Raw genomic sequence first — 22,480 nt, 5'->3', positions numbered from 1 at the left:
AGGAAAGCACTTGAAATCTGGGTCTATTTACGGAATGTGGCACTTCTATGCCTTGACCAGCTTTGATAGGCCAATTATTAATCCCTCTCATGGGAGACATGTGGGTCAAGGTTCCTTCAGGGTTGGTTTGGGGTCTAGATGTGATCATAGGCATAGCCATGGAGCACCAGGTAGAAGGATCTAGTGCAGTGTTAGCACACTCTTCTAAGGTTTTTGAAGAGGCCTTTCAAAGGGTTTTTCATGGAAATAAAATTCATTCTGTTTTATGTACTTAACCTCCTGTATTTTGTGTAATGATTTTTGTATTTAAAACAAGGTTTCTGTAGGAATAAATGTATTGTTTTATACAAGGGTGTTCCTGAAAGTGTTTATTTGTTTTTGTGGAAGACAAATTTAGAGGTTTATGGAGTTGTGCATGAGGCTCATATTTGAGGTGTTTTCTGTCTATATGGGCTTACAGTTTTTTATCATTTGACCCAAGTGGTCCACACTGGTCATGGAAGTGTGGCTGGTCAAAGAGTCAAAGCTACTGGGCTTTTGGGCCCTTCCATCTTCTAGGTGAAGAACTTCCAAATTAGACTTCTAAGTGATGTTAGATTCCAAGAAAACCTAGGTGGTCAGGTAGTTGAATATTTTGGAAATCCAGCTAGTTACAAATTTTGAAAACTCAAATCTAGATGGTTAAGATTTAGATCTCGGATATCTTTTTCTAGTTGGAGTTGGTTATGAGAATCCAACTAGAAGATCGAGTTCTACAAAAGATCTAAATGCATTCCATCTATAATTAGAAGAGTGTAGGAACTAGGAATCCTCCTAGAGATGATAGTGTATTGTTAAACCTTGATTCATGATGACTCGGCAAGGGTTGGATGGCTAAGATTAGCCCTCACACCAAAATTCTCCTATTAGAATTAGAAAACCAGTGCCCTTTATATCCACTCTATCCTTCGGAGAAGTCTATAAATATCGTACCTACTTGAAATGTGTGCTTTCTATTAATCGTTCTATAGGGCATCGCGTGGAGGGCCTACAGCCTCACCTTGACGTGGTTCTAGGTTAGAAAGAGAGGGGTAGGCAGTCTCCTAAGGTCACAAGATGAGTGTGAAAAAGAGCGAGAAAGGGGGGGCTGAGTTTTTTGTCATCTTTTCTCCTGGTTTAGAGGGAGACATCAAGTATAGAGAAGACGAGGGCCTATATCCAGAAACTCCAAGCTAGGTTTCTTAACACAAAACTGGGAGATATGTTTTCTTTCTAATGATATTTGGATTTGTGCGAGATAGGATGAGAGAAAGGAGTGGTGCCTATAAGATAGGGTTACGGGTTTGGGTTCTTCCACGTTCTTGTTTAAGCAACAGGAGAAAGGAGGAAACCCTGCAAAATGGAATTTCTAGGTTCTAAAACTCGCCCAAACAGAGTTGAAAGAAGGAAACTAGTCGTCCAGAAGGTGTATCATAAATCCAGGAAGATAGCATGGGGTGAATGAAGTCTCATATGGGGTGTATGAAGTCCTAGGGGAGATCCTGGGCAAATATGATATGATGTTTTCACCGCAGATTTAGCTGTTATTGGAAACTTGTTCCGAGGATGTGGCAGCAAGATTTCCTGGGTCAAGCTACATTTTTATTTTCGTGTTCTGGAGTTTAGTTTCATGTATCAACATTTTTACAGCAGGCACATGCCAAGTAGATATAGTGGCATTAATAAAAGACGCTCATTCTGGTTTTGCTGAAAATCTTTAAAAGTTGCACCTTGTGCCACTTGGTCATGCTGACCATGTTAACAACATGGAAAAGAGTGAGACATGAATTTCGGGAGTATACAACTCCGTAATTTGAAATTACATGGAATAAAAGAAATAATCTCATCAGTCCATGCCTACAAAGTGGAAGCTTCCGACAGTGGGCATCTTGAAGTTAAACTTCAATGGAAGTTCACATGGCAACCCTGTGCCTGCTGGTTTGAGAGGTTCAGTGTGTGAGCACAATGGCAAGGTGTTAAAAACCCATTTGGGGCACTACATACAACTGATGTGAACAAAGAACAAGCTTGGTGCCCACTCTATGGATTGAGGTCCATAAAACAGAAGTGGTAGCAAAGGGCTTACCCCTGGCCCTCACAAACAATACTTAAAGAAATAAGAGCAACCACTAAGAAGATGCAGGTTTCTTTTTAACCAGTGAACAAAAACTTGGCCACTTGGGCTCGAACTTGCCCATTCCGGGAGACATAGACCCCAAGTTGAAACCCAGGAGGATCCCTACAGGGACCAACCGGTTCTTAGTCTTACTCGGCTGAGTCCCCTTTTAACTGTTGATTTAGGACAGAATAAAAAGTAAAAGGCGGGAATTTTTCAGCCAACGTGGGGTATTAAGCCCTTAACATACACCTACGATTGTTTTTAAGCCCTCCATCAATTCATTTAACAAGATATGTGAGAAATCATCCTAATTTATGATTTTCAAAGATTAATCGGACCGAACCCAAGCCCCAAAATTCATAGGGGGTTCGATTTTCTGGACTTTGCAGGTTGATCCATGACTAGTGCTAGATTTACAAGTTTTGTGCTCCAAAAATTTCACCGTTCTAAATGTGATTTTTTTTACAATAAAACTCTAAATCTGGTTCAGTTGCTTCAAAATAACCCCGATCAAATCAATCTAGACTTCATTTCACCTAGATCCAGTGTTCTTGTTTTTTTTTTTTTTTTTTTTTTTTTTTTTGACCAACTGCTGTACACTTTTCTTTGAAATTACACTTCAAATAATATGTAGAAATTATTTATAGAAATGACAAGAAAATTTCATGACTTTGTTTTCACCAACATATTATGCATTACCACAAGCTTTTCCTAAATTTTCAGCAGCTCTACTTGGATTTTCATTTTTACCCACCCTCTCTATTCCATTTTTTTCCTTTTCTCTTCACAACATACCTTCTATTTTTTCCGTTTATCTTTGAGCATCTGATGCTTTTAGGGACACCAATTCCCCACCAAAACGTGTTCAAATTATTAAGAATTAAAATCTTCTATTTTTCTTGTCTTTGTGTTTCTTATGCTTTTACGGATGTCAATCCCCAACCAAACACTTACAATTTGGGTTTAAATAACAATTTTTATGAGAAAAGAATTGGTAACAAGCAATTTTTTGGGCACTTAAATGCTTTCTAATTTTCTTTTTACATGTCTTTCCATGTCTGATGCTTTTTAGGACGCCAATTCTTAACCAAAAACATTTACTTTGGGTTCAGATAACCATTTTTTCTAGAAAAATTGGAAATGAGTGACTTTTTGGGCATTGAAATGCTTTTCAATGTTCCTTTTTTTATGTGACTTCAGGTCCCGAGACTACTTAGTTGCCAGTTGCCAGTGGATATATATGTCGCAAGTAAAAGAGGATCCTGTGTGGGAGTATAAGCGAGGGTATTTCCCGACCACATGTGTAGTTGTGCAAAGGAGTTCGAGTGGCAGTATGAGCTGCCTGAAGAATCACCTACTCAAAGTCAAGAGCAATGTCCAATGTGATAAAGGGCTAGAGAATGTAAGGCAACAAATGCTAGTCGTTATCAGAGCGTAATAAAGAAGACAATGAAAAAAAAAGATGGCTAAGGAGGTTGGTTTTCTACGACCCAACTCAAGAGGGTAGGAATGATGGTGAAGAGATCAAGGCCCAACTCGAACTTACGACAAGCAATTTTTGAGGATATGTACAGCTAATAGAGCAGTCCAAGGAGAGTAAATGCAGGGATTCTCAATGATTGGCATGAGTGTTGCAAGGAGGTCCTTAAGGGCTCCTTAGACCCACATTGCAGATGACATGGGGAGCTGCACACTGGATTTGATCAGATATGTGAGCTTGAGGTAGAGCGGGGGCAAGGAGTACAAGCTAGACCAGCTGAGCCTGCTCAACTTACTCAATGCACGGAACCTACCAGGGATCAAATTGACGCTTCCCTTTCGAAGCCATCAACAAAGCAAAGAACCATTAAGTCAAGTTTCACTAAGACCATAATGAAGCATGTGATGTAGGCAAATGCAATTTTCCATCATGATGCTATTCTTCCTTTCTATGCATTCAACAGTGAGTACTACAAGCCAATGATATCCACATTAGCTAATGCAGGGCCTCAAATCAATCTTCCATTGCATATGAGCTTAGTCTGCCCTGCTGATATGAGAAAGTGGATGAGATTCTCTTATTCATGGATGAGTACAAGCGAATGTGGGAGATATCAGATGCAAAGATCATGTCAGATCAATGGAAAGACAACAAGTGGTGAACATTGATTTATTTCTTGGTATGTTGCCCATGAGGGACAATATCCCATAGCAATGTAAATGACTCTGATAAGGTGAAGAGTGGAAGCTAATGTTCAGACTACTTGACAATGTGGAGACAGTTTGGTGAACAATACATAGTCCAAGTAATGACTAACAATGCCAAGATCTATGTCAACACAGAAAAGAGGTTGATGAAGAGGAGGCATTCAGTACAAAGTCTTTGTGCATAGACCTAATGCTCAAAGACATTGGGCAACTTGAGAAGGTAATTATCAACAGGAGTTTTAGACATGGGTGTGATCATATTGTCGTAGCATAGCTCCTTTAGTGCAATTTTGAAGACAGTGGATCTCCTAAGAAGTGTGCTATGGGTTTCTCATATGAAATGGCTGGTCATGTAAAGCAGGCCATCGAAGCCACATGTATATTACATCACAAAATATGCAAGAAAAAGAATGACCAATGGATAGTTTTTGCACCAACCAATGCAAGAAGCAAGTAAATGGTTTAACATTTAAAACATTTGATAGTCATAGCCGTTTGAATTCTAAAACTTGGATTGTAAATTTATCATTAATTATTGATGAGGGTTTATGTAAATAATCATGGGATCTTGTCTTAAGGATGTGTGATATCTAGGTTTCTTCTTCAGTCCAGCACATTTCTATACCCCAAGACAATCAATTCACCCTGATATCATGAAGGGAGTGAAATATTGGATTGAGAGATTTGAGCAAGATAGAGAAAAGCATATTGATGCTCAGAAGGAGATAAGAAAGACTTAGGAAGTTTCCTCAATTTAGGGCATTTACAAATTATGTAAGCCACATTTATAAACCAATAGACCCATTTTTTTCTTCATTTTTCTTTGTATATGGATGTGCAAGGGATGTTTGTGACAAACCGTGCAAAAAGACCTCACACTCTGCTAGATCCAAGTAGGGGAGTAAGAGTGCCAGGCCTAGGCCAACATGGACCCGGCCCTTTAAACCAACAGGTGTTAATGGCAGGCCCGGCCCATCTCAATGGGCCTTAATACAGGGCTCAGTCCCAGCCTGTCGAGCCAGCCCAGCCCATTTACACCATTTTGCACTAAAGAACTTTGTAAGATTAGGGCATGTCAAGCACGGCCTGTTAAGCTAACAAGCCTTAAATTACACCCTAGCCCGGACCTAGCCTACTATGACGGGCAGGGCCTTCAAGGCTTACCAGCCCAGCCCACCCCAGCCGAGCTCAGTTACACCCCCAAATCCAGGTCAATTTACAAGTTTCTATAAGTTGTAGGTTAGTTGTAAATTTCTTTTTCTTGGCATTTTACTCCGTCCTTATGAGCTCCTCGTTTTTCAACAACGCAGTGGGAACTACATGGCAATATAACTCCCAACCTTCAAAGAATGACAATGAAGGTGCTCAGCCAAACCTGTTCCACAATAAGGTGTGAGTGACACTGGTGCATTCTAGTGCATTCACGCAAAGGAGAAACAGGTTGGCCGCATCCAAGCTTCTCAAGCTAGTCTACATGCATTACAACATAAACCTTTGAAGCAACAAATCGAGGAAGGAAGCTGAGGACTATGACCTTATCAATTCGGATCACATCTTTGTAAAGGATCCAGCTTTGATTGGTGAAAGACGAGGAGCCAGTTCTCAATAAGAGGGTATGGAAGAAGAGTCAAGGCCCATTCAAGATGAAGGAAAGATGGGTGGGACTGAAGCAGCACAAGTTAAAGGAGGTGCAAAAGTTCAGGACCAAGGGAAGGATGGAGGAGGAGATGATGATGATGATGATGATGATGATGATGATGATGAGGCCATTGAACAACATGATGGTGATAGAAGAGCCCTGAGAATGAGTACGAGCAACACTGGGAATGAATACAAGGGTAACCTTGGGAACTTTTGGTTTAGAGTGTAACTTGGAGGCTGACATGCTTGCTTGTGATGGGGTTTCCAAAACTGAACTTAAAATCAATTTTGTAAATTCTTATGAAATATAGTGGGTTGAAGCATCGGGTCTAGAGTCCTATATAGAGTCTAATTCTACATAAACTCAGTTTTCTGTAAAGGGCATATACTATTTTTTGAAACAACACATACTTGTACATCATGTTGCTTGATGTATTGTAGTTACCAATCATAAAACAAAACAAAGTAATCTTTCGAAGATAGAGATGGAGCTTCACAACATCATCATCTCTATAAAGTTAGATTTTATGATTTGAATATAATTTCACCTAGTCCTTGCATGTTCGAAAAATAGCAACTTGTTGGATTTTTAATAGTTTATGGCAATATAGAAGTAGTCTACAGATACATTTTATTTTTTGATAATGCATTTCTAAGTAAATTCAGACAACAATGATGCCCGGTTCATCTAGGAAGAGAGAAACAATGAAACATGGAGCCTTATTTTCGATTATTTTGTTGTATGAAGGCATAAATTCCTTTGGTTGCACATGGTGATTGTTATGCCAACTTGAACATGCTCCAACCCAGGAAAGGAGCTTTTGACTCCTATACAATGTGATAGAAAGGCTATAATGCACATATTCTGTTTGTGTGTTTGTTAATAAGCAGTGGATTTATGACTATAAACATGAGACTGTAGGCTTCTGTGACAGTAACTGCAATACTTAAAAACGAATGAATCTAAAGACAGCAACTTCTCCGTCAGTCACAACAACTCCTCTGTGGCCGAAGCTCTGGCCCTTCTTGTGGGCCTTCGTAGATTTGATCCATCGTAGAGTAACACTCTCATTATAGAGGGTGACTCCAAAAACATCATAGCCTGGGCTACAAGATTGTCAGCTTACCCCTGGCGATTAGCTCGCATCTTTGACAAATCTTTCACATTTGTAGGGATATATCCGTGGTCTATCGGCATACCTGTAGGGAGGCCAACATAGTAGCCGACACCATCACTAAAGAAGGAGCCTCACAGCAGATCTTCTCAGAGCCTTTGGAGCACCTTTTTGAGATCTAAACGTCTATTGTATTATATTTTTGTAACCTTAAAAGTATAGAATTTTTTGGACCCCATAGAGGTTTTTTGTATATAAACACACCTGCCTAGAGGGTGTTCCATTTTTTGGACACCTTATACTCTCCAGCAGTACAACAGCGAACACTTTAAAAAAAAAAAATGAACCTAAAGACATCAATATTACATTAATGGCCTAACGATGAACCGATTTGAAGCTGCTCCAACCACAGAAATGAGCATTGACTCCGTATCATATAATAAAGACCATTATACATTTGTGTGCTGAGCAATGAATTAAAGTGAAACCAAGGTATTGTGATTTGGTCACAATGAGACAAAAGCATCAAATGCAACGATATTACAGTAATGATCTTATGACATGGCCATGACAGCAATAAATATAAAAATAAAAGTGCAACCAATCTCAGACAACCATTACCGGAACAGATAAACCATACTGAAAAGTTTCCATTAGCAGGAAATGGCAGAATTGACAGCAGTACAAGCCTTCATTTTGCTAACACGATCTAGAGGCAATGAATTAGGTATACAGCCGAGAGGGCCAGAAGAAATAACCAACCAGATAACATTGCCACGGCCAATTTGAGAACCAAATGCGAGCTCCAGCAATACTACTAGCAGTGATGCCTAAATATGGGTGCAGACAAGCTACAACATCACTATTAGTGCTTCACAAATGTTCCCAAAGCATCAACATGGATATGGCAGCCAATTTCACATAGCTGCTTGTAAAATCTCAAATGCAACCATTCGTGGCTTAGGAGCATTACCAGGCGTGATGTCAGACATCAAAAAAGAATATTTCAAGAAAAGTTTGAAGACACTGTCTTAGTGCAGGAGTGAGTTGACTCCAGACATAATCTACTTAACTCCAGACATAATCTACCTTAACAAGACACTAAATTTTATCTTTTAAAAAAAAATAATAATAATAATATAAAATAGGTATAAAAAAAAGAAACAAAAGAAAATGAAAAAGTCATTGAACCCAACAAAATGGTAAAAACACCTGATACCCGTAAAATAGGGAAAAGAGATGCTAGAAACCAAAACAAACGCATAACAGTTTCTAATAGATGGGAAATGAATAAATATTATAACACTTAGCAACTCGCAATGTCTCTAAAGATACCTCAGGTTCTTCATGAGACTTAGATTGTCATAGAGACCCATGAGTCTTTATGAGAATTGAGAGAATACTTGTACTGCCCAGCAGAATTCAGGGCAAAGCTAAGCCAAGTCAACTCAGGCAAGTCCTGGGCCCTTAGATGGAATGAAGTGACAACAATTGGCAATATGGAGTCAAAAAGAAAGTGACAGCTACCGACATAAACATTTCACTTGCCTGCTCACATATCAGAATACATCCAAATTCTTTGTCAGGTGTTGGTTGATGACATGCATTGATAACCATGCAGAGGATTTGGATTCAAGAAAGGAGCATGTTTCAACAGTATATGGAAGCTGAGCAGAAGCACTTGAAGCAATTTTTTATCCATAATTTTTATGTGCACTCAAATTAAATTTGTTTTCCAACAAGCGATTGAAAACAGTCAATTATAAGTCAAATATGAAATAGTAAGATTCATTGATTCCAAACATGATGAATCTTGAAAATATCTGCATGCAAAATAAAGATTTTAACATTTTCCCTGAACCAATGATAACATCCATCCATATCTAACATCAAATTTATAGCGTTATACTAGCAATCCAGAGCAGATCGATAAGTGATGGGGGGTGATATTTCTATTGCATCAGAAGTAGCTGAACTATAAGAGAAAACATCTCAAGATAACATTCTTGACGACTATATACCCACCCCACTAACATCATTTGAAATCCAATGAAATAAGCCATACCTAATATTATTATAAAGTGAAAGATCAATTCACCATAATTGTTACCAACCCTAACCTATGCATTTCATTAAAAGATGTTGGTAAAGGATAGTTATAACTGAGCTACAAAGGTGTACTCTGGAAACAAGAGGAAATTAATTGGAACAGTAGAATAGGGCACGAAAAATTAGAAAAGCATTTGTAAAAAGTACCTGAACTCTTAATTGGAGAATCTCTTGGCTAAGGTTATCATTTGCCTTCTTTGGATCTTCTACAACAACTTTAGGGGATGCAAGCCCTACCACAGTTGGTGTAGGTGTTGTTGAACGTGGAGGACTGGGTCGTCTTGATATGGGAGATGTCGCTCTAGAAACGATTCTTGACCCAGGAACAGAGGCAGAGAAGAACTTTTTTGAGGAACCAAATACAGGATTTAAAGACCTTGAAAGGTTAAGACCGCTCCATTGGGAGCTTCCATTTGGAATAGGAGATACACGGCTGCTGTTAAATTCAAACTTCTTGTTTCGTTTGGAAGAAGATCTACCCTCGACATGCTTAAATGATTCCAATGAGGAGAGCCTTGAGAGTTGCCCCTGCAACTTAGGCTCCACCTTCTCTTCTTTCACAGTAGTGTCGCTGTAGTTATCACTGACAGCTCCTCTCCTGTTCATAGCAAGTTGAGAAGTTGGACCAGTATCCATAGCTTTCCTAAGTTTGCAAAAGCAATTATCACACACCCGATACGGTTTATGGGGATTTGGAGCCATAGATGCTCTCAAAGACTTTTTACTGCTGCATGAATTACAAAAAACAAGCCCACAATTATAGCAGTTATGGCGTTTTCTTTTAAAACCAAAAGGAAGGCGGCAGCCCGAGCACATTGATTGATCAACACCAGAGAGCCACTTGTGAAGGCAGATAGCTGCAGTAAAATTGGTGCCGCAAACAACACTCTTAACTTGCTTGTCTTTCAAAGCTTCAACCACTGTTGGGGTATTTCTATCGTCAATATCCCCATGGCCCAAGCGTCCATTTGCCCCCTTACCCCAAGTATAAACTTCAGTTCTGGAAGTTAATACTGCGACATGATAAGCACCACAAGAGATCTCCTCCACAAAACTCTTCTGAATCTTTCCTTCCACACGGGTGGGAAGCTTTCCATCAGCTTGGGGATTTCCCAGCTGGCCATAAACAGTACTACCCATAGTATAAACATGCCCAGAAGTTGTGAGAGCAACCGTAAGGCTATGCCCACAGGCTACCTTGCAAAAATTTGGCTCCACGAGAGCAGCCACACAAGTTGGAACAAGTCTCGGTTCCTTATCACCATGGCCAAGCCTGCCTTTATCACCATCTCCCCATGTAAACAGCTTTCCAGACGAACAATTACTCGAACTTGAAGTTCCAACCATGACTTCCACAACAGCTGCAGTGTGCCAAACACCACAAGCTGCTCGCACAGTACGCAGCCCCTTAAGGGACTCCACTTCTCTAGGTATATATGAGCTTTTACGATCACCATGACCTAGGACACCGAAAGTTCCATCACCAAAAGTAAACAACTGGCCAGAAGAAGTTACAACTGCTGTATGCCAAGGCCCACAGGAAATTGAAGAAACATGTATGCCCTCTAATGGGCCATTAACCTTTCTTGGAACCCAATGGCTCACTTCATTTCCATGCCCTAGAAGCCCAAAACTATGGGTACCATCACCCCAAGTGTACAGATCACCAGACAGTGTCACAACACAAGTATGGTATTCACCACAAGCTACAAGTTCAATGTTCATATTGCTCAGAGCATCAATAAGCTTTGGTTGTGAAACATCAGCATCTACTCCATGCCCAAGCCTGCCTCCTGATTCCTCCCCCCATGAGAAGACCTCCCCTTGCTTAGTGACTAGTGCAGCATGTCTGCTACCGCAAGCTATATTTTGAACATCAAGCACCACTGCAGATTCCAAAGCCTTTGGAGAGAATGCGTCCATCTTGACACCAGAAGAGCTACCAACTTTATGTGAGCCACCACCCAAAATCCCATCACCTGTCCCCTCACCCCAGATGAATACATCTCCCAATGCCTCATCATCCTGACCAGAACCTTGGCTAGATGAGCTTATTGCACTAGACAAACTTACTCTAAAAGCATCCACAGTTGTGCTTTTCATGTGTCCATTTACACTATCAGATCCACCAGATGACAAAGAATGGACAGAACCACCAACAGAATCTGTCTGAAAGAAACCCTTGGGAGGTACCGCATACAAGATCATGTCAGATAATGTCTTATCCACACCATGCTTTGGAGGACTTTCATATGGACTATGGACTCGTAGAGTCTCTCCTCCATCCTACATACAAGAAGAATGTCACTCACACTTACCAACAATAAAAACCAAGAACACTTGCAAAAGGGAAAATATAATACAATCCAAGTTACTATACAGAGAGACGTAGCCTATTGAGGTCAAGACCTTCCAATGAAATGATGGAGGGTGATGGAACGGGGCCCACCTAATGAGATGAAACAATAGTGTGGCCGCTCTCTCTCCATTACTGCCCATTTGATTGCTTAGTGACAATCCTATGTAATATGGTTTTTTATAATCCACAGGAACATATACCCTGTAAAAACATAGCAGTATGCAATATTTTCAGAAATCATGGATCGAGAACTCACCTTATGCAAGCTCTCCCCACTGCCAAAGGGAGAACTCATAGGAGAACTCCGCCGAGTGTATGTCCTGGGACTATTTGTATCAGATGAAGCTCCATCACTCCTTGATTCTGTTCTCCATTTCCGATGGTGACCACGTGAAATTAATGCTTTGAGACCAATAAACCAAACTTCTGCTTCGTCTTTATCTTTACATATCTGACAATAGGAAAGTATTCATCTAAATCTATAGAAGCATTATGCTATATGCCATATCAAAGAATTATTTTTTCCTCCCATAACTACATCAGAGAATTCAAGTTTCTAAGGGAAGTTATGTGATCTATGGATACCTAGAGAGAAAAGAATTGTCCTAAAAAAGAAATAACACTGTACAATTTGGATGCACTTACCAGGTCCAGAGATCGATCATTGTATATGAGAGAAAAGGACTGGTATTCCTTCTCTGGCCGTGGATATCTCTGAAAGATTGGCTGAGAGAAAGAAATGGAGTAGAGATCAAGCTTAAATGTCAAACAATCGATAAAAATATGCATGTATTCAAAGACAAAGGTAAAAAAGAATCTATACGTTGAGATCACATGACCCTGTAAAGGTAAAAAAGAATCTCTAAGTTGAGATCCAATCACCCCGTAATCAATTTTAAGGGCTGCTCATGAAGATAGAAAATATTGATAATAGCATTTGGACATAAAACTTGGTTCAAAACGGGGTTAGCCTAAAAAGGCTAATGATTTGTAAAACAGATCGCATTAAGATCTCTACGATGTAGGCACTCATGACAAGTCTATGCGACTTAAAATGGTTGCTCAACAAAAACAGAACAGCATAATTATAAAAAACAAAAAGAAAAGAGCATATGTTGCGCATTGCCAGGGGGTAGAAATGCAGCGACAAAGCAGCTTAGCAGGGAAAACGAAAAGATATGCTGCAAGCATGATAGTAGAAACAGTAATCCATATGCTCTAAGTTAATATGACTTTTTCTGATTATTGATTTATTGGCAAGTTATTCTTGAGAAACGGACAGGTATGACTGCTCAATGTGGCTTGGATTACTTCATCATTAGCTATGTAGAGTTATTGATAACTTAATCCAAAGGAAAATGCCAATAAATCAAATTTTAACAATATAAGATAGGAAAACGCATTGAATAGGCCCTGGCATAGAAACACCATATTGTCCCCCCAAAATTCTTCTTATTTGATGGATTGAGGATCCAACGACCGTCCTAAACAGCTCCAAATACATATCTTCCCTGACAAAATAGATTTAGAGCTCCAATAATGGTGGAAATCTAATTAATATATGTCCAATTAAATAGCCAGTCCAGATTAGATGTTGAGATAGCAGTCAAGATGGAGCATTCATAGGGCTCCAAGTTCATTTTATTTTGAGGATCTTCATCTTGGTGGTCAAGAGGATGAATCTGCAGATTTCTTGGTCCCCAAACCATCAAAAAAATACACTTTGAGGGGGGGACTGTCCAATGTTTTGGTGAGACTGAGACCGTGGCCAAGGCAAAAACGGACCTTGTAACAGAGATATGTTGTCAATGATTCTAAATTGACATTTATATCATTCAAATGAAGCAAAAAAAATATGGCTATCACATTTGTAGACAGAAACCATTATTCCTCCGTGACATGCAACAGGAGTGGAAATTAACTTAAAACCAATTCAAGAGTCTCTCTGGACAGGATGCAGTGCCAACTGCCGATGCCATTTTAGTCAGGTGGGAGAATATAAATTGATTATTATATATCTTTAGGCCCAATGGCACAGGGATTCCCCCGGAAGAGCCCACTGAGTAATGGAGGGTAGTGTGGTCATGAAGAATGAAAGAAATTAAGGGGATATTGGATATTAGAATAGATATAGCATGATTTTCTAACATGGAAAGGGATTATTGTTCAAGACAATTCTATTTGGAGCAAACCTCAGTTTTGCTGTTGTAGTTTCAGGAAACTTCATAAATACGACATTTATGTTTGAATTTGCAAAAGTTCAAGTAGCATTTTGGTTAGCACATCCGACTCTTTTCCATTGTGGTGAGGGTTCCAATCTCCCCAACATGACCCCTTTGTAGACTTAGGTGGGGGCTGATCATGTGCAGTGAGACCTAATACAGCACCACTTAGGAGGGGCAAATTGGTTCAAGTGGAAGGCTCTAAAAGGGCCAAGGGAAGGCCCAAAAGGATGTGGATGGAAGTCGTGAGAAGGGATATGGTCACTCATGGCCTGATTGACGGTATGGCCCTCAATAGAGCATAATGGCGGACAAGATTTGTGTAGCAAACCCCAAATAGTTGGGATAAGGCTCGGATGTTGACAATGATGATTTTAGAATTCCCAAAATTACCACCTCAATTCTACAAATCTATCATGCCACTTTGCAATATTCTTACCCTTTACTCCTCAAGAACACCCCTCATTATTTTCTTAATTGCCAAATCACTAAGGAAATATCCCCTTTCACCGCCTTCTCTCTGTCTCACTCCACTTTCTCTTTATCTCTTCTCGTCATGCACCTGGAGCAATGCTCTCCACTATTCTAAATCTGGCGACCATGAGTTGTTAGACCAAGATTCCCTCCCTAAAATTCCATTGCTATCATCTCTCCTAACTCTAAACCCAACTCCCAAGGGTTTCTCTCTCTATCCAAACCTCCTCAGACCATAAGTTCTCTCAACTAATCCTGTATTCTCTCTAAAAGCTCAGGTTCCACAATCTCTTACACTACATAACCAGTTAAATTTTGGGGTTGCAGGCTGCTGGGGGGGAGAGAGAGAGAGACACCATATCACAATGACATCAATAGTAAACTCTCGTGGCCAGCTCAAAAACTTACAGAATTCCTTACGATATGCATTGCCACTTTCCTTTGTGTTAGGATCCCAACTAAGAGTACCACTCCTATTGGAATGACAAAAAGATAGTGTTGTAATGGGTTTGTTTGAATAGTTGTATCCGTGTTCCAAAACCCAAAAAATGAAAAAGGATTGAGAAGAACTACATAGAATTTTGGAATGCAAGGGAATGGGGCACTTATTGCAATAACGTTATAATTTGTTTTATTGGAGAAAGAAGTAATAATTGTTGTGGTCTTTTGGGTTCGCAGAGAGAGAGAGAGAGAGAGAGAGAGATGGAAGGAGGGAGAATATCATAATCAACCAGCAAGATAGCATAAGAAGCTGCTCAATACTAGTAGTAATGGGAAGAGGTGAGACCATGAAGTTGTGGTACAAGGAAAGAGAGCAGGGAGAGGGGGAGAAGAAGATCAACAAAGCAAAGGAAGCACATTCTATAGAACTTGCTTAAAACACCTAAAGGATATTTTAAGAAGAACTAGGTGGAAAAGTTAAAAGTCTGGCACTATTGAATTATTTGAAAAACCTGGGTGGCAATTTTGAGAAAGTAAAAATAAAGGTGGCATTTTAGAAGATCTTGGAAACTTAGGTGGCAAATGGTAAGGTTTTCCCTCTCATTAAAGGAATGCAGTAGATGTATGGAGCAAGATGGAAGTCTTGAATATTTGTCCATGCATTTGACCAGTCTAGCTTCAGTCCCTAAAGTGTTGGAGAGAAAGGAAAGGGTCTTGGTGCCTCTGGTTTATAAGGAAACTAAGGGACAAGAGACTTAAGGAACCTGACAAGTTAAATGGTTTGTGTTGGTTGTTGGGATGTACAGAAATGAATTCATTAATACCTAGAGGTGGAAATAAGAGATGGTGGAAATGTGACTCTGAGAATCATCTTATGGTAAGATCCTTGTTAAAAGCTTATTTGAGGTAGGGTGGGAAAATTCTCATAGAGGCTAGTTTGAGGATATCCAAGGCCTATCCTCTTCTTTGATTGATTTGTCACCCTAGTTAAGTCTCACCACATATCCTCTCCTAAAGATGTTGGTTGCAGACCCCAAATATTTGTTTCATGTTTCGAAGGGCAAATCAAACCATTGACCTCCCTGGCATGAAAGAAATATTTGCATTATGCTCCTAAACTTGTTTCAAATGCATTCGGTGTCTATGTTATGCCTGAATTAGTGCAAGTCTAACATGAATCTCCAGTATTGGAGTTATACATGGGTTGACAAAGAAAGGACACTTTCTTTCAAAAATATGCCCTCTGAATGTATTTTGAGGCATCCATAAAGAAGAAATGAAAGGACTTGAGTGGCACTTATATTGGGTGCACTAGACTAAGGGAACAAATCAGGGGCCTTACTCTAAGGTCATGATTGATTTCGAATCTAACTACCTGATTGAAGAATTGAAGATGGTAAGCAAGCATTATCAACCTCACAAACAAACCTTGGGCCCTATAGGGCCCTACAGGGACCAAGTTACCAAACCAATGAGAAAGTTCAATTTCAACAGTAAGACCTAAGGAAAGCCGTGACTGTTCCGAGCTCATGGTTTAATCACCAATAAGTGTTTGTCACTCTTTAGCAAAAGGGCCCTCTCGATGGACCTTTGTTTTTTCTTCTTTTCCATTATATCAGGCCCTCAGTTGTATAATCCGCTTAAAGTCACTAGATGGCTCTACAAAGAGGTGGGCTATTATGGATATTCACTGATATAAAGGGGATATTTTGAAGCAAGCCACATTTTGTCTATCTCACTTCTTATGTGCTCCAAAAAGCCAACAGGATCTCTCCTCCAGGCTCCAGTAGGATAGCCAGGAGCTCTTCAGTCGTCATAATCTTTCTTCTTATATTTTTGTTTTTCTGTTTTTTCTGCTTTGTTTCTATATCCTGTTTCTTTTATCACATGTCATATTACTTTGGCTGTGTGATCAGCACAAATTCACTTATCTACAAAAATGGGAGCACAATGTAAACTGATAGGATTGAAAAAAAAAAAAAACATGAGCTGCATTATCAGAGTGTTGCACATAACCACCATCCACTAGAAAACTGTAGTTCTCCAACAGTCGAGCACATTCTCTTAGAAGAAGAAAAGCCACTCAACAACGAAGAGTGCTAACTTGATCAACTACTGCAGTGTAAGATTCCAGAAATTCACAACATGGAGACAGACCATCAAGGCTCAGAAGTACTGTAGGTTCTATAACTGATCATAAATCTAAACTACATTCAATATTTCTTATAGGAATGTGGCTTCGGATTTCTGCTTAGAACAAGTAGAATCTGAATAACAAACTTCACGATGATCTACCCATATTCGCCAAACCTAAACCCAGTTGAACTGATAGAAACACTTGACATAAGTAATAAGGAACGAATTCAACAAAAAAGGTACAACAGGTAGTCATTTATGACAGAATATATAATAGAACCATCACAATAAGTAATCTATACAAATTTGTCACAGAGATTAGTTAAGTATCAGCAGTTATAGCAGGTAGATACACACTGAATGCCACAAGAAAAGTGTCCAAAAAGAAGACATTCCAGTAATCTGCAAACTCACAGTACGTTGGCCAGGTATAATTTTTGATACATGGCTTAGTTTGAGGCTTTTCTCCTCTTTGCCAGAGTACCATATTAGAACAGATTCATCCTGCAAAAATGTGTTCATGTCAACTACTAATAGAAAACATGTCACATAGAGACCTGAGTGCAATGTATGCTTCTAAGCAAGTAACGACAAGTTTACAAGGTAGTCTTTAATTGGAACTAAAGGAATACAGTTCCATAATATATTACCACAAGAAAAAGATTTACAAAGGCAAGAAGGTTAAACAAGTTGAAACACACCAAACAAGAAAAATTCACAGAATCCACATGTATATCAAACTTCTGTTCCAAACAATGAAATAACTCTTAGTTAAAGTATGGGTTTTCTAATTGCCATATTGAGATGTAAACCATACTGAACGAGTTCCACAATAACAAAAATTATGAAAGCCAGGGAATTTGTAATTCCATAAATACATGAAGTGGCCGATATATGCAAGCGTGAACCATAATGTTGTCAATTCTGACTCATTCTAGTTGACATGCCCATCCTGAAAGAGCATGCAGTAGTTTTGACATTTGTGGACATTGATTATGCATATCCTTCAGAGTTTAAACCTAAGACTTCTCAAGTTTGTGCATTATCCATTCTACCAATACCCCATAGTGATCATACACTCTTTAGGAAAATATAATATAATCATTCTCATTCCAAATAAGGAGCAGCGGCAGCTGCTGCTGCCTGGGATCCAACACAAACAAATCAGATACCTCAGGCCTAATACTTTCATAAACTATGGCAGGAAATGAAGCTAGAAATCTACACAATCAGGCTATCATAAGTGTTGCTGTATCTATATCTAATAACCAGTGACAATGATCGGCTTAATGCGTATGAATACATGGAAATAAATTTGTGTGGATTGTAACAAGTGCATTCATTGAAACGAACATACATTGGCTAGCCTGAAAGGGCAAAATTTGGGTTTCCCTCTGCGGCCATATTTAAGTAAATGTGCTCCCTTCTTAAGTGCGGTGATGGCCTGCATAAATTAAAAAATTAGGCATCAATTGAACACCAGGAAAATTAGCAATAGAATATTACAAAAAAAAAAATTGGCAAAAGAATGATGACTTGCAAGCAGCAGTGATATTACAAAATATAATCAACAGAGGAACAACATGAACTTGAGCAGGAAATCAATTGAAACTGTAAAGTGATATGAATAACCAAATAGGATACAGAGGGACAGAAAAGCAGAACTAAAAAGAAGCAGAACAAATGAGAATAAGAAAAAAAAGAAAAAAATGTATGTACACAAGACATTCCTAGACCAAAACCATTTGAACAATTTATGTTAAGTTCTGAAGTGCAAAAGAAAAAGAGACAAAAAAAGAAAAAAATTTCATCAAAACACAGCATGAGAACAACCTCAGGACAGAATTAAGGAGGACATGAAGAACAAACATAAAAAAGAATCATAACAAATAGGCCTGTAATTGGGTAATTCATCACACGTAAAATGTCCACATCATAACTCAGAAACTGACCTTTTCCATATAAATGAATAGTATTCAATAGGAAGAGGTTTGTCAGCCAAAGACTTTAGTGGCTTCGAGTTACAGTGCCTGAGGTTGATGGACTAGCGCCTTTATGGCAAGTGGCTACCATGATATGGATAAGATCACAGAACCCTATCGCCTAGAATAACAGAAGGTATGTACTGTATTGGAAAGATAGACTCAGAGAATTCAAATTGTTTTCAAGTGTGAAATTTTCATCATTGAGCAGCAGACAAGAGTTGAATGTAAACACACTAGCTTAATTACAGGGCCCTCCCACTATCCTTAGAATCAACATAATCTCGAATACTAGAACCAGAGAAGGGAATTTACATAATGAAAATAAGTTCTCGCCGATATTATTAACGCAAAGCTCTTTCTGAGATATCACTACAAGTAATTGAATTTTACAACATAAGCAAAGAAGCCAGATTATATGGAACCAATTTTACCTGCTCAATATCCCTTTCAACGGGGCCACTCCGAGTAGCATCCGCCATCTGCTTCATGGCACCACCCCAACAAATTCTCTCAAATTCATCATCACCCACTTAGTGTGCACACCAAATAAAGCCTAATTTGTCATCCATTAATTACCTCAAATTAACTGGATTTGCGCAGTTGTTCTAAAGAAAACCACAAGTGACTAATCAAAAGAATAATCCATCAAATTCGCCCTAGAATTTCAGACCCTCTCTCATCAATCACCATATAAGTGACACTGAAACATCCTCATATTCTGAAGTTGAAGTCACTTAAATAAGCCTTCCAGACAAAATGAACACTGTGCCCTGGTAAAAATCAAGCAATAAACACATAATTACACAAACAAACACAAAATTCCCTAAAAATCTGCAAAAAAGGAAAGCCATGAAAAAAAAACAAACAAACCACTAATCTGAAAAGGCATGAAGTTTAAGAGCTATATGCGTATCTGCTCCTACTGCCCCAATACTGGGAGAAAAAGGCCTGAATTATCACCAAAAGTCCCAAAAAATCCCAAAAATCATAATTGCAGAAAAGCAAAAGTCTATGCAACAATGGACTGTATATCCAGTTTCCTGAGCTTTTTCTACTTCACTTATCCATCACTAAATGAAGAATTCCAAGACTCTTTCTCGACAAAACAGCTGCAAAAAAAAGGCTGCTAAAACTACAGGAGGAAGAGAAGAAGAAAAGCTCCCAAGTTTTTAGGCTTGGAACCAAGGTTACTATAGAAGAAACCCTGAATATCAAGAGGAAAGAGAATGAGAGATAGTACCTGGATTTGAGAAGTGCCGGAATTCCCACATTCCGGCGAAACAGGGATCGCAGTCACCGGAATATTATCCTGTCACAGCCGGAATGTTATGGCCATTGAGAGAGTAAAGAGTAGAGAGAAGAGCAGTCTCCAAGAGAGAGAAAGAGTAGAGAGAGAAAGGAGTGCGCGTGTTTGGACTTTGGACTGACCGATCCAACACATGGCCAAAATAAAAACCCAAGGCCTAGAAAAATATAATAAAATTTGGAATTTTAGAGGAAATGCCCCTTGGATTCTACAAAATTACGCTAGTAGTCCTCGCATTCATATTTTTGCGCTATCGCTCCATTTGACTAAAGGTTGAAGTTCCTAAATAGCCTAAGCTTTATGGTAACAAAATATAGCTTCACCACATGGTTCTAAAATTAATTTCCAACATAGGTAATAGAATTTGAAACTCAAAAACACTTATTTTTAAGGCGAAATGAATAGTTTGGATGATTTGTTGCAATATACGCTACTTTTAAAATTTGATATTCTAATTTTTTTCACAATCAAGCTGAGCTGAATGGCCCTCCTTTGAACGTGTGCGAAGCCTCAATCGCCATGTGTGGAAGTAAGCGATACACCGGTGATGTATGGTAACATCAGATGCTCAATAAGGAGCAAAAGTAAGAAAGAAAATGTCATGGCAACATCCATCTCCAGCAAAGGAATATCCTGTGTTGTACCATACACCAATGGTGTATCGAAGTTCTTGGGTCCATTCATCATCAGGAAAGGACGATAGATATTATGTATTTTGCTATATCACTCCATTTTTTTGGGCTTACTTAGATTTGCTCATTACGACTTCGGATTCAATATTTCGATGAAATTAATCTTGACAAAGTTAGAGGAAGTTGTACATATGGATGGGGTTTCTATGAATCGGCTGTCTAATATGTGCATATGCAGCCCCCTTTAAATCCATTTTAGAAATGGATTTTTATCTAGTTTTTATTTATAGATACATCATTTAGGCTAAGATGATCATGAATCATCATCATCATAGCATTTTTTCAATGAATTGGGGTCGACTACATGAATCCTGGTCCATCATTCTGCTCTATTAAATATCATACCCTCAGTGAGGTCATAAGTCCCCATATCTTTTCACTACTTTTCGTTTCTTTTGGGAAAGATCACTTACAAGTAGTCTTATTACAATAATTCTTGCTTCAAAGAAAAAAACTAACAAATTCATGATTTTAAAAACCTTGATGTCATTAAACCAATTTTCTTTGAAAAAGAAAATATCCACAATTCTTATGCTTGAGAATATAAAGACAATATAATTAAATATGACAAGAAACTAAAAGAGAGTGCCGGATATTACCTCAACCGAGTTTATTACACCCCACATCGAGTCACCACCATCTGATGGCATGTAATTAACGATCAACCTTCAATCTTAATCAGGAAAGCAAGTTTAGGCCAAACCATACTAATAAAACATGAACCCCTTTGATCAGAAACTCAAACCCTATGTGAATTCCCTCAGCAACCTAGTTAGAGATAGATGAATTCTCTTTTTGCTAAACCCTAAAACCATTAGCCAGAAATTCATAGTTGAGAGATAAGAGAGAGAAGAACTCCATAACCTAAACCTTTAGGTTTTTTCACAATATGAGAAAGAGAGAGATCAAAGATGAGAGAGTAGGACGTGTCCCTTTTTTTGTTTTCATGAGAGAGAGAAAAACTTTTCTCAAGAGAGAGAGAAAAAAATTCTAAGTGGGATATGAGAGAGAAATATGGAATTGGGTACAAGAGATAAGGTATAGAGATTTTCGTGTAGAGACAATCCATTTCTATATGCTTTGAACAAAATTAAGGTTTCTTAGGGTTTTTCTTGACTTATGTGAGATTGAATGTGAACCATTGATCTTGGATGACTTGTGGGGTGAGAGATTTGAGTCGTCCATTCTATAGATGGATCATCAACATTATAGAATGTGTATGAATCATTATCCCTTTTTCCTAAACTATTTTTCCATCAATAGAAATTAAATAAATTAAATCTAATCAAAATATTGTACATACCATAAAATAACACAAGTCTACTCAATCTTTCCACAAAATATTTCAAAGATATATCAAGTCAATATTTAGTCCATATTTTCCAATCATATGGCCATACGCCATATCACCACAAAAATAGGAAAGGAGAATAAGGATGGGGCGTGCCACCCAATAGAAGCACTCATGGGCCCCACCTTCTAGAAATATGGTGGGTCCAATACACAATGGGCCTTCATGATATTTTATATTTTTAAAATTAATAAAGAGATATTTGAATATTTAAATCATTGTAAAATCAATATCTTTAATTTTATAAATCCAAAAATTATAAATAAAATATTCAGGGGTTCATAAAAATTCAATTAATAATTTCAAAATAACTCTCATCATAATA

At 38.5% G+C, this 22,480-nt stretch overlaps 1 protein-coding gene across 3 annotated transcripts in view; it reads right to left on the bottom strand.

Annotated features, from left to right (window-relative positions):
* The window catches only part of LOC18444535 (PH, RCC1 and FYVE domains-containing protein 1), a 47,827-nt gene extending 27,455 nt beyond the window's left edge, over positions 1–20,372 (bottom strand). The window contains exons 1-8 of one of the 3 annotated variants that reach the window (XM_006854706.3): positions 20,047–20,372; positions 19,383–19,576; positions 19,238–19,285; positions 18,179–18,265; positions 17,236–17,325; positions 12,194–12,274; positions 11,805–11,999; positions 9,337–11,475 (exon numbers count right to left, since the gene is read on the bottom strand). In XM_006854706.3, coding sequence (XP_006854768.2) covers positions 9,337–11,475; positions 11,805–11,999; positions 12,194–12,274; positions 17,236–17,325; positions 18,179–18,265; positions 19,238–19,285 — 2,640 coding nt within the window. In that variant the 5' untranslated portion in view covers positions 19,383–19,576; positions 20,047–20,372. Of the gene's footprint in view, positions 1–9,336; positions 11,476–11,804; positions 12,000–12,193; positions 12,275–17,235; positions 17,326–18,178; positions 18,266–19,237; positions 19,577–20,046 lie in introns of all 3 variants that reach the window. The other 2 variants (XM_088861583.1, XM_011628898.2) reach the window with 2 other exon arrangements.
* Positions 20,373–22,480: the final 2,108 nt, after the last annotated feature.

The sequence above is a fragment of the Amborella trichopoda genome, chromosome 1 (assembly GCF_054954075.1).
Source record: "Amborella trichopoda isolate Santa Cruz 75 chromosome 1, AtrichopodaSantaCruz75HAP2 v2.0, whole genome shotgun sequence".
Taxonomy (NCBI): Eukaryota; Viridiplantae; Streptophyta; class Magnoliopsida; order Amborellales; family Amborellaceae; genus Amborella; species Amborella trichopoda.
This window is presented reverse-complemented; position numbering and strand designations above follow the sequence as displayed.